Source organism: Mastigoproctus giganteus, chromosome 5 (genome assembly GCF_048544385.1).
Source record: "Mastigoproctus giganteus isolate SK-2022 chromosome 5, ASM4854438v1, whole genome shotgun sequence".
In the NCBI taxonomy this organism is placed as follows: domain Eukaryota; kingdom Metazoa; phylum Arthropoda; class Arachnida; order Uropygi; family Thelyphonidae; genus Mastigoproctus; species Mastigoproctus giganteus.
In genome coordinates, this window is record NC_143579.1 from 8,794,642 (window position 1) to 8,808,207 (window position 13,566).

A 13,566-nucleotide genomic window follows, 5' to 3' on the forward strand; every position below is an offset into this window, starting at 1 on the left:
GGCTCGAAACCCCAGTCTAATCAAGAAGCGTGTGCTACGCACTGCTGCTCCTGCCCAAGAGACAAAGGAGCAGTCTAAACAGTGGAAACACAGCTCTTATTTTCCTCCAAAGAAAGACAAGTCGATTCATTCTGCTGACAAGGTGATGGCAACAGTTTTAGTAATAGCCATACAGTGGTGCAAGAAGCCACACCAGACTTTTGCTGCATTGGCCAAAAAAAAAAAAAAAAAAAAAAAAAGATAAGAAAATACAAATTATTTGCTTCCCTCTTCACATAGATAACTATCCAGTTGACCTTTGAATTTATTTAAACTGTCAGTCTCAACTGTAGTTACCTGTGAAGGCAACCTGCTCCAGCAATCGACAACTCACTGGCTAAAAGAAAACTTCCTACGATCTGCTCTAAATCTCTTCACATATAATTTGAATTTATGTCCCTGACTTCTAGAATTCTCCATAACAATAAAAATTCTGCCTTCATTCATTTTCCTAACCTCCCGCCTCTGAGAACCTTATAAAACTCAACCAGGTCACCTCTGAGGTGTCTGCTGGTTGCCAAGGTAGTATTTAGGGAAGTAATCAGACTCCGAATATGCGGGCTCTACAGCCCGCATATTTGGAGTCTGATTACTTCCCTAAATACTACCATTTAGAATGTGCTGCTGATCACTGCTGATCACATCATTAGTTGGTCTCACTGAACACAATTTAAAAACTGTCTGAAACCTCTGTAGTCAACCTAACAAAAGCAAAAGCCTTTCCCTTTACTGTAGTTATGCCTTAATTAAATTCCACATTAGTGAGTCTTTAACCTGCAGATTCTTAATGCATGAAGAATTACTGCTGATAATCAGATCAAGAGTACTGGTTCCTCTTGTTGCCTCTCTAACATGCTGCTGTAGCAAACAGTCATCCAAGAAATCCATAAAAGTATTGCTAGTGTGTGAATGACCAACTCACAAATTTCAGTCAACATCTGCAGAGTTAAAATCCCCCATTATGAGACATTCTGATTTGCTGACCCACTCTATTTCCCTGTATAGCTGTTTGGTACATTCATCACAGTCATTAGGCCTATAACACACTCTTACTCTGAATTTTGTTTTCCCAGTATAATCACACCAAATTGACTCAACATTGCACTTTTCACCCAAGTCAACTGGACGCACAGCCTTCGATTTAATATTCTTCTTAACTCCACCTCTTCTGTCCTTTCTGTATACATTGTAAACAACAAAATATGCATGACAGAATCAACAAACAAAGTAAAATACAAAATAAAATATCAACCACTTTGAAATAAGAACAGAATTAAATAGGGTGATGCACTTTCACCCCTGTTCTTTAATTTGGTTTTAGAAAAAGTGAAAGAGACAGGGAAAGAAGTACACTTGAATGGACTACACCACGCCTTCGCATATGTAGATAACATATGCCTGGTCAGTGATGATATACAGAGCCTCATCTGTAATTTAATAGTGTTGGAAAAAGAAGCTAATCTCATTGGCCTAAAAATAAACAGTAAAACAAAATACCTTAAACTTGGTAGAAATAAAAATAACGAGGACTCCAACATCAACACTGGAAATCAAATAGTCAAGAAAGTGTCAAGCTTGAAGTATTTGGGAAGTATTCTGAATGATTGCAATAATATCACAGAAGAAATTAATTCTAGGATTCAGAGTGGAAATATATGCTCTTATAGGGTTCAAAAAATCCTAACTTCAAAACAAGTATCCAGGAACTTTCATAAAGGTTAGAAAACTGAGATGGGCTAGACATACTATCCATACTAATGACAAAAGACACATCCATCAAATCCTCACAGGAATCTCAATTGGGAAAAGGAAAGCTGGCAGACAGCCCCTGAGATGGGAAGATTTGGTATACAGTAATACCCCGACTTACGCGGTTCTTGATTTTTTTGTTTGGCAACACTGCTGCCCACTATCTTCAAGGTCGTTTTTCATATGCTATTGATATACGGTGCGATGGCGGAGAGTGAGAGAGAAAGATGAACAAAATTCAACTTTGCTGCTGCATGAGCTGCACACATATACAAGAATTTGCATTCCAACTGTCATATTTATGTGTGCGTTCGAATTCGTGCTCAACTTTTGTCGGAAATTACATCGTTTTCACAAATAAAAAAACTTTCCAGGCTTTAAGGTTTCCAAAGACCGATTGACAATGATGGTCGGCCGGAATGCAGCTGGTGACTGCAAGTTAAAACCTCTCTTAATTTATCACTCTGAAAACCCAAGAGTTTTAAAAAATATATCTAAAATTAGCTTACCAGTGATTTGGAAGTCAAATCATAAAGCTTGGGTGACAGCTTCCGTTTTTGAGGACTGGTTTGGTCACCACTTCATACCTGAAGTCGAATGTTATTACAAGTCTAAACAGATTCCATTTAAATTGATCCTTCTTATTAACAATGCACCCGGTCATCCTTCTGCCACCCTAATTAATTTCGACCGACGTGTGAAAGTTGTGTTTTTGCCTCCAAACACAACCAGCTTGCTTCAACCGATGGACCAGGGAGTCATCGAAACATTCAAGGCCTACTACACGAGGCATTCGTTTGCACGTCTGAATGAAACTATGAGACAAAATAGTGAGATATCTGTTAAAGACTTTTGGAAACAATTCAATGTTTTAGATGCCGTAAAATCATTGAAGAATCTTGGGATGAGATTCACAAAAAAAACATTGAATGGTGTCTGGAGGAAACTTTGTCCATTTTTTTTCAAAAATGAGACAAAAACAACGCCAGAAACTGATCATGTTGCTCATATGATAGAAGTTGTTAATCTTGCCAGGCAATTAGATTTGGAAGTCAATGGTGATGATGTCAACGAGCTGTTGGATTCACATAGTGAATCCAACTGCAATTGTATAAACAACTGTATAAATAACTGCAATTTTATTAAATATTTTTCTTTTAAACAATGAATGAGCTCATAGAGATGCATGAGAAAAACGTCACTGAATTATCCGATACTTCAGACCCAGTTCCACCAGAAAAGCACATGACAATTGCAAGCTTGACAGGTCTCAGCTCAATTGAAAAGGGCTTAAAAATTTTAGAAAACAGACTCCAACGAAGAACACATTATAGCTACAGAGCAGGGAATAAAAAATTATTAGCTTGCTACGAAGAAATTCTGCGTGAAAAAAAGAAGGCACTTGTTGTCAGATGAATTTGTTAGATTTTATGAAGCCATCGACATCGAAATAACTTTTTTACGTAACTCATTTATTTTTTTAATACATAATTTGTATTAATATGTATAAATAACTGCAATTTTATTAAATATTTTTCTTTTAAACTAGTGTTTTTGTTAGTCCTTGGTCCCAATTAAACAAAATTTATATGTATTTATATGCAAAGTTGTACCTCGACTTACACGAATTCGACTTAAGCGATTTTTGTCGGACCCACCTATTGCGTAACTTCGGGGCATTACTGTAAATAAAAATATTAGTGTAATTTTGAGAGGCGAGGTGAATTGGAGAGAGCTTGCATATAATAGAGTTGTGGAATTTAGCTGTCAAGGATCCTTATGGTCCTAGCACCATGGAGTAAGTAAATAGGCAATATATTACAGAATTTAAATTACCAAAATATTACAGAAATGAAACTGTTGACAAAATTTTAACCACTAGAGAAGTTAAATTTAAGCTGAAATGAAAGTTAGAAAGTTCCTACCAAAATCTCAGCAAAGGAGTCTTGTTCAAGGACAACGTGCCTGCTCAAAAAGTCTGTCATCATTTCCACAGATGTGTTGCATGAGTGTGGCTTTGAAATCTTGGACCATCACTGATATTCACCATCGGGCTTCCTAAACCTGGCTAACATTCATTTTCTCACCAACAGTGATGTCACTGCTGGTGGAAAAAAACTTGCTTCACAGCTGGAATCAATGCGCTGCAACATAGCAAAACTGTATGGACTCCAAATGTTGAAAAGTAACATGTTACAGCCGCCTCAAAAAAACCCTTCACACTCAGGCCATGAACTTTTCAAATGCCCCTCATAATTGTTGGAATAAACTTTAACCTATGTTGTGGAGGTGGGTAGTCTGAATAAATTTAAGGAAGGTTTGTACAAATTATTATTGGAAGGAATAGTCAAATATGTTTTTTTTTTTTTGACTAGTGCTGTACAGGCCTTGCTTCCTTATATCGTATTGTTGCCAATACTAATATCTGGAAACTTCTCATTCATTTCTTACTGCTAAGAGATTGGGTCTGTTCTGCATGCTTCCAAATTGCACCCTTTTTGCCAATAGGTTATGAGCATCATCATCTGTGATCATTCTGCCTCACCACCATGACATGTCCATGTACTTCCCTCCATCGTTGATTTCACTCCAGTTAAGATAAGACCATATCATTCCATATTTAGTAGCAATTACGCACTTCTTGTTACCCATTTCTACAGTCTAAATGACTTTAATTTTATCCACAATTGACAATGGTCTTTAATTTTCTTTGTGGCCTTATTCTGTACATATGTACAGTACATAGGATGAAGTCTGGCAGACTGACAGTTTTTTTTTTTTTGTAATAACTACTTTTTGAGCCAATAGATGGCACTGGAAAGGACATAAATGTGTTAATTGCTTCAAAGGCATTCAGTATTTCAGTCTAGCGTAGATTAAGTTGTACATGGAGAAATGGAGTTTGGAACAATGTGTTTATGACTGATGTGTTATGTGATGTGATACATGTTATGTCAAATGTGAATCAAACTCAAATTTAGTTTTTGAAATACATTCAATGTGAATCATAGGTATGTTTCTCCTTCAAAAAATATTATCACAGCTTGAATAAAACAGTGGCAGGTAACCAGTTCTACTGTTTGAGTGAAACCCAAAGAATTATCAAAGACCGTTATTTATTTTTATTTGTTATTTAGTTTTTTTTTTTTTAGGAGCATTAGCAACTAAGGCCATATTGCTCCAGGATATGCGGTGGTCATTCCCTGACCTTTCCGCATCCTCCGTATTTGGTGGTGACGGGCTCGAACCCCGGAATCTAATCAAGAAGCGTGTGCTACGCACTGCTGCTCCTTCCCACCTGGCTACGGAGGCGCCTCAAAGACCGTTAGAATACTGGAAGAAATGGATAGGTGAAATGGAAAGTGTGCTGTATAAGTTTGCTTTCTTGCATCATGTCACTTCTAATGCTAATACTAACACCTGAAAATGGTGCAGCTGTGAGAGATACATTTCAACAGTCCTTACTTGGCACAGAGACATTCTCAATCACTAGAAATCTCCATATGATCCCTTGACTGAATTTTACATCTGGACTAATACTTTCATCCCTACACTCGCACAGGAATTGAGTGAACATAATAAAGCAGTGCATCTTTAGTTTTGCCGAGTTTTCACAGATTGTTACAATAAAATCTAAATTTAATTAATAACCTTTTAATGACAGATGAAGCAAGCTTCCATCTCTGTGGTTATATAAATAAACATTTACATCACAGAGTCAGTGTTTCAGTATTGTCTGAGAGAAATCCCAACAGACTGGTGAAACACCACTACTGCACAGTCCTAAGGTGGTGGGTTGGTAAGGTATTACACATCATTTGGCATTTACAGTCTGTCTGTATTTCTTTGAGGATGATACTAGTAATTCTGTTACAGTAAATGTTGAGCATTATGGATCCACGTTGGAAAATGTTTTGTCCCCACAACTTCAGGATCAAGAATGTGGTTCCAGCAGGATGAGGACAACCGCCCACAGAGCATGTATAAACATGAATTTATTGCGTTGGGTGTTTGGTGAAGGCATCATTTCTTGTTACGCTCAGCTGCAGTAGCTAGCCAGCCAGGTCACTTGATTCTTTTTGTACCCAATTCTTTTTGTGGGCTATCTTAAGAGCAAGATTTTTACCAACAAACCTCAAACAGTTGCTGAATAGAAGGAGGGAATCATGGAGGAGATTCAAACAATTGATGATGTCATGAGAGTTCATGTAATGCAGAATGTACAAAAAGAATTCAAGAATGTACTGTTAAGCATAGGGAACAGTTAAATGACGTCATTTTTAAAACCAAGTATCTAGTAAAAATGTCTTCGGACTCAATTTAAATAATCTATTAAAAATTGCACATCATTAAGAATTATAATAAAACTTTTGCACTCTAAAATATCAGTTCTGCCGTATTCCACCCTGTAAGTACATTCCATGTGAAACATATAATGTACTTACTTCCAGCTGCAGTGAGAGCAGATAAACAACTCAAACTGATATAACGAATGTGCTGCTGATGTGCTCCCTACCCACTTCTGCTTGGATTTAGCCTGTAGAGAAACATTTTGTGTAGACCTAATTTTACAGGGCAGAAGTGCAAAAATTCAGTTATTAAAAATGGCATTAAATACAGTTTGAATTCTAAAGCATTATCCAATAGGAATAATGCTTTAAAATTCTGGAAAGAGAGAAGCAAGGCTATATAGCCTCACTTCTCTCTTTCTCAGTTTCAAAGTTGACCTGGCAAAAAGAACACTTCTCTGCATTAATTAAACTTGTTTATTTTGGAAATTTTAATTGTACATTAAATGAAAACTCATGCATTTCAGTACAACTCTGCATACATTTAACAGTAATTAACAAATAAAATATTTTAATTATTTAACAAATGGAGAGTTCTACATTGCATTTAGAGCACATGCCAGAATCAATGACTATCAAATAAATTATGTAAACTTAAAAAGGTCTTAGATGCATCCATCCTGATGGTTGGAAACAACCCAGAGCACCCTTGTAAGATCTCAAAGACCCCTGCACATTTTCACAAGTTCATGCTCTTCATATAATTGTACAGTCCACACAGCTGAAAATTTAAAATTAGTGACATCTCTCGTGTCCAATTATTGAAATGGGTGCACTTCAGATTATTACACTCTGGCTTTGCATCATAAATTCTGCTTGGCATCCAGTTGTTGAAGCTTTTGGGCTGACTGACAGCAATTGACATTTGACTCACTGTCAGTCAAGATAATAAGGGAGATAATATTCAAAACTCACAAATAAGAAAGGTGATAAAAAATGTCTAAACCACTGTAGAGGATTTTTATTTTCAAAAATAATTAAAAATGTTTTTAACATAAAAAAAATGGATTTTTCAAAGTTATATTCAAAATAGATTGGAAATAAAGGTGGCATCAAAAAAAAAAAGTGAACAATTTTTAATTATTTCTTGTTGATATTTGAAGATTATAAATTGGTTTACTTTTTACCACATTTAACTAAGTATGAGCATGATCCTCGATTCATGTTTAAAAAAAAATAATAAAATAAAAGCAAAACTTTTATGCTCTAAACCGAGGAACTTTCATTTCTGTACATCTGCCATGTTGACCATTCATTTTTCTAATCAGCACAAGAAAAAAAAACACAATATCAAGTGCTTCAGCTACAATATACTGGCTGTCACCAAAATCCTCCAGAATCAGTATTTTAGACAACAATGGAACAATTATGTGCCTTCCTTACACTGCACTGAAAATATTTATTTTGGTACGTAAACCGAAAATGCTATTTTCGTGTTTTTAAGTTTCCCATAATCATTTTTAAATCTGCAGACTGGAAAGAGAAATAATACATGGCACAAAAAGCTTTAACTCTTCCAAAAGTCTTCAAGCACTTATGATACAATAAAAAAGTCTGCCAGAAAAGAATAATCTGAAGTATGGGATTAGTCAATAAAAGTTATACATATATATAATTCATAAAAACAGTCTTACCAAAGAAGGTCATTAGTATCTTTAGAAAGTTTCCAGGCTAGATCAAACATAATTGTTGAAATCTAAAAGTACATCATTTGAGAAATATTTATTTCATAAAGTTAAAGTGAAATATTTTATTAAGTTATATATATGTGAGTGCGTACACGTGCATGCACACACACACACACACACACCTTTAAAAGCTTAAAAAATAAAGTGTAATTTATTTTAAGTATTTAACATTACTTCAGTTACAAATTTCACTAGTACATTTAAAAAATATCTGCTTTTTTAATGCAAATAGACAAATTCATACAATTTTTAAGTGATGATTTCAAATCTGCAATCTATCACAAATTTTGCTCTATCACAAATTTTTTGCACAAAATGAAAAATAAAAATGTACTAACAACAGCAATTAGTTCTGCTGTACATATGTACAGCAGAACATGTCTACAGTAACCAACCTTGGGACCAGAATTATAGGTATACAGAAACTGCCTCACAACAATTCATTCACACAATATATATATGTTAAAAAAAAAAAAAAAAAAAAACTTTTTGACATTTCAGTTGAATAAAATAACAATAAACAAGATAATTTAAAACATTTATTTATTTTTAAAATATTTAGTGTTATAGTAAAACAAATAATGGAAAATTACCATACATTTACTTGCATATGATATGATTAAAATGATTTGGTTATATAAGATTTTTTTTCCCAAAAGTGCCCATGGTTTGTTGAACAGTTTTTCTTTTTTTTTAATTATGCATTTGTTAAAATAAACAATTTTTGCACTACTAATATTATTTTAATATTTCATTATCATATTTATTTCAACAAATTATGCTTATTTCACATATCAACTGTATAGATGCTGGTTACTTTATGGTTTGTAACATCATCATCAAAATCTGTTATACTCAGTGGGTATAGAGGTTACTATGAGAAAGCCGAATGGTCAGAAGCACGAGTGCAGTAGCACAATTCTTTGAGTGAACCAGGGTTCAAGCCCATGACTGCTAAATACAATTAATGTTTGCACTGATTTATTGTAGTAGTAGTGGCATGTGATGCAAGAAAGCAAGTGTATGAGCTTATTTAGCATCAGCCAAAAAAAAAACACACGCCATTCCCTCCTTAAATTTATTTAACCTATCAACTTCCACAACGACAGATGGAAGTTTGTTCCAGCAATTAACCACCTGCTGGCTAAAGGCAATTTCCGCACATCTATTCTACATCTGTCTTTTCTTAATTTGAATTTATGCCCCTTAGGTTCGTAATCTGAACAAGTGGAAGGATCCCATCAGAATTCAGCATGCTCAACCCATTCAAGGCCTTATACACCTCAATCAGATCACCGCACAGGTGCCTAGTCTCTAGCCACTGCAATTTTCAGAACTTAAGCTTCTCTTGGTAAGAGGATCCCTTCATTCCCCTCACCAATCTTGTTGCCTTTCTCTGTACACGCTCAAGCAAATCTACATCCTTCCTAAAATGAGGCCTCCAGACCTGTATGCAGTACTCAAGGGGTGGCCTGACCATTGCCTTATACAAAGGTACAATCACCTCCTTTTCCCTGCTAGCAAAATTCCTATATATCATTGACAAAACCCCATGACCTGCCCTGGCAGCCTGTCTACGTTCCTCAGAAAACTTCATATCTGACTGCACAATTACTCCCAGGTCTTTTTCATTTTCTACCACCTTAAGTGTAGTGTCACACAGTTGGTACGTGAAGTTGTAAACTCCACTGACCTGGCGGTCATGCCGGAGTAGAAAGAGGAACATTTTTATATCAGTATAAATCATTTTGTACTGACATAGTAACCATAAGTCCTCCTAAAATATCAGTCTTCTGTTTTATTTTCTTCTATGATATCTTATTTCTTATTAGATCTTTAGGTCTAGCCAGATTATGTCCTTTTCTTCTAATGATTGCTCGATACCACCTTGGTCTGCCTCTGAGTCTATTGTATTTCTATTAAACTTTGTTTCAAATATCTGTTTAGCCAGTCTCCTTTCCCATCTATTCTACATGCTCATACCATTTTATAAGTTTGTTTCACTTACAAGTACCTCTGATTAGATATTTGTTGAGGAGATTTTTTTTATTATATCCTAGTTCGTAATATGGTTGTGCCATTGCTTCCATTTGTTAGTTCCAATTATTTTTCTTAAACCTTTCATTTTAATCAATCCCTTTTTTTTTTTACCCAGCTTCAACTCCACAGGTTAAAATAGGCTAACTTACCATATTATAAACAGCCAATTTTGCCATTTTGGTAAATTTTGCCTTTGCTAAAAATAAATTTGTTTAATTGGCTTCCCACAATTTCTGCTTTACTTATTCTACTGTTTATTTCCATGTGTACTTCTTCATTTATGATGATTTCTCTTGATGTGCTTTAATGTGAAAAGTTATTAGTGGTTGAAGGGAAACCATCACACAAAGGAACTGGATGCAAAGAATAATTTTGATATCATATACTTGGATCTTAGGAAGGCTTTTGATACTGTTGCACATGGAAGACTGCTGTACAAATTGGAGCAGTATGGCACTGGAGGCAAATTGCTGCTATGGATAAAGGGGTGGTAGAGTAGGAAAAGATAGAGTGGTAATTAATGGCTACTGCTCTTCATGGACTAATGTTATTAGTGGAGTACCCAAGGGATCAATGTTGGGTCCATTGTTTTTTCTGTATTTTTTAATGATACTGATAAAGGTATATCAGACTTAATGTCAAAGTCCGCAGATGATATGAAGGTTGGCAGGGTTGTTAATTACACTAATGACAGTACACTACTGCAACAAGATTTAGAAAAGTTGAGCAGATGGGCTGAGAGGTGGCAACTGAAGTTTAGCATTGACAAATGTAAAGCACTGCATATGGGTAGTAGTAACCCCAGATTAATGTATCAACTGTGTGGTACACTCAGGGTGGTAGAGAATGAAAAGGACCTGGGGGTAATTGTGCAGTCAGATATGAAGTTTTCTGAGCAGCACAGACGGTCTGCAAGAGCAGCTCATGGTGTCTTGTCAATAATATACAGTAATTTTTCTAGCAGGGATAAGGAGGTGATTATCCCCTTGTATAAGGCAAAGGATGTAGAGCTGCTGGAATGAGTACAGAGAAGGATAACAAGATTAGTGAATGGAACAAAGGTTTGCTCTTACGAAGAAAGGCTTGAGTTTTGAAAATTATAGTGCCTGGGGACTAGGCACCTGCGAGGTTGTTGTTTGTTTGTTATTTGGTTTTTAGGAGCATTAGCAACTAAGGCCATATTGCTCCGGGGATATGCGGTGGTCATTCCCTGACCTTTCCGCATCCTCCATATTTGGTGGGCATGGGCTTGAACCCTGGTCTAATCAAGAAGTGTGTGCTACGCACTGCTGCTCCTGCCCACCTGGCACCTGCGAGGTGATCTGATTGAGGTGTATAAGGCCTGAATGGTTTGAGCATGCTCACTGCTGATGCGATTCTTTCTCTTGTCCAGAATAATCGTCTGAGGGGGCATAAATTTAAATTGAGGAAAGACAATTGTAGAATAGATGTGCAGAAATTTTTCTTTAGCCAGAGAGTGGTTGATTGCTGGAACAAACTTCCATCTGTCATTGTAGAAGTTGACAGCTTAAATAAATTCAAGGTAAAACTAGACTAACATTTGGAAAGAATGGATGGGTGAAATGGAAAGGTTTTTTTGAGTTTTTTTTTGGCTGATGCTGTATAAGCTTGCTTTCTTGCATCATATGCCCCTACTAATACTAATCACTGGAAGAGGTGCACAATAGAGAAGCACAACTCATAGCTACTGAGCAGTACAGTATAAAACATATCTTGTGTTTACAAGCAAATGTATGGAGTGGAGGTCAAATGTATGGAGTGGAGGTCAAAGTATTATTAGCCTAGCAGTGGCAGTGCCCAAAATGTAGCAAAAAGGTAGTGGGTCACCTGATAGGTGTCCAACTTTATTTTTTATTTGTGGAAAATATTTGGTTTTTTTTTAATCCTGCTTAAACAATGCCAGTATTTCATGTTTTCTTAAAGGATTATAATACTTATTAATATGTACTTTAAGTTTTAATAAAAAATTAATTTTAAAATATGATGTGTTTCATACCTCTTATTTTCAAAAAAAATAACAAACAAAAAAAAAATAATAATTCTGAAAATTGCAAAAAAAAAGTTTAACCATAAAATATAAATATCAGTGTCTTAGTTTCTTCTTCCATTTCCAGTTTAAAAGACTGTTAAGCATGTGAAATTTCAAGCATGCACATATATATTTATTTTATAATCAGCAAGGTTCATTTTCCCATTTTGGAAACAAGCAATCCTCTGCCCATTGCAGAAGAGTCCAGAATGACCACCAACTCAACCATAAGTCTTACCTTCCAGTTACCCTTTTGCCAGTCTTGGGCAAACTCCTAGTGAGGCTCCTCTTGTACAGGTTTTCCAACCACTATCAAACAGCCAACTAAGCATTCTGACAGGCAGTTCAGATTTAAAACTGGCTCCTACACAAGGATGTGATGTATCACCTCACCTCTGTTGCAAGCTGTATGAAAGAGAAAGAGAATCTTCTGGCCATATCATTTGCCTTTGTAGAGTGTTCAATGCCTTCTGGTAGCCTAGTATCATAAGATAGCTGTGCCACATAAATACTTCACTTAATCTATATAGGTGCCTGCTAGACTACATACCTAAGCAACAGAATGGTGATAGTGAGGACAAGACATCAAGAAATATTGACATGTCACTAGAGACTGCATCCCCACTCAGGGCATAGTCCTTGGCCCATTTTTCTGGGCCATTATTCTGGATTAGTTCTTACATTTGGATCTTGGTCACACTGATTGGATAGCTTTAACTGAAGATCTTGTTCTCCTTGTAAAGGCAGATACAAGAGCCTGCATTGAAGAGCAAAATAATCTTGCAGTGGAAACAACTGCAACACTGAGTAATCACACAAATTGACAATATCCAGTGAAAAGAAAAGCACAAAGTCCCTCCTCTTAAAAAGGAATGACAAACCTTAGGAGAGCACCCATTATATGGATCTCTGGAACACCTAATGCCTTGGTAACAGAACTAAAATATCTAATAATCATATTCAACACAAAGTTAGCATTTCTGACTCATATAACTTATCTTTCAAGGAAAGTAGGGAATATGTAGCCAAGCTCACCAGGATCAGCAGATCAGACTGGGGACTAAACAGAACCCTGGCATTACTCTACAAATGTATCTTTCCTCCAGTGATCTCCTATAGTGCTTGCATGTGACAAGAGCTTGCTGCAAGTCAGCACTCCGGTATTATAAGTATTAGCTGGCACCCTTACACTGGACTTGGAAGGGATGCACTGTGGACTGAACTATTCCTTGAAGAGGGGTATCATCGTGGATATTCCCTTGCCTCAACAGTGAGGTCGAGAGAGAGAGAGAGAGAGAGAGAGAGAGAGAGAGAGAGAGAGAGAGAGAGGAAACAAATCTCCACTAAGCTTTACCAACTATGGAAATCCAATCAGACAAAGGGGCAGTCACCATAAAATTCTTACCCCAAGCACTGAGGTAAGAGAAAGTGTGCCCAAACTATGATATCCCATGATTTACTCTGACTGAGAAAATTAGTAAGTTACTCTGAGACCAAGAACATTTATTTATCACCAAAGAGGTGCATTACAAGGATTACACTGAGTTTTCACAGTTGGTCTACATCCACTGGAGTGACCTATCAGCTCTACAAATATCTTTGGTGACCTGACCAAACTTGACCAATTCCCATTATGTCTGATGTTGTGGCC

At 36.2% G+C, this 13,566-nt stretch overlaps 1 protein-coding gene across 1 annotated transcript in view; it reads right to left on the reverse strand.

Moving 5' to 3' along the window:
• Cdc45 (cell division cycle protein 45) overlaps positions 1–13,566 on the reverse strand; it is a 143,497-nt gene that overhangs the window by 39,373 nt on the left and 90,558 nt on the right. Inside the window, exon 9 of the mRNA XM_090373853.1 lies at positions 7,772–7,833. Coding sequence (XP_090229979.1) covers positions 7,772–7,833 — 62 coding nt within the window. The remainder of the gene's footprint in view (positions 1–7,771; positions 7,834–13,566) is intronic.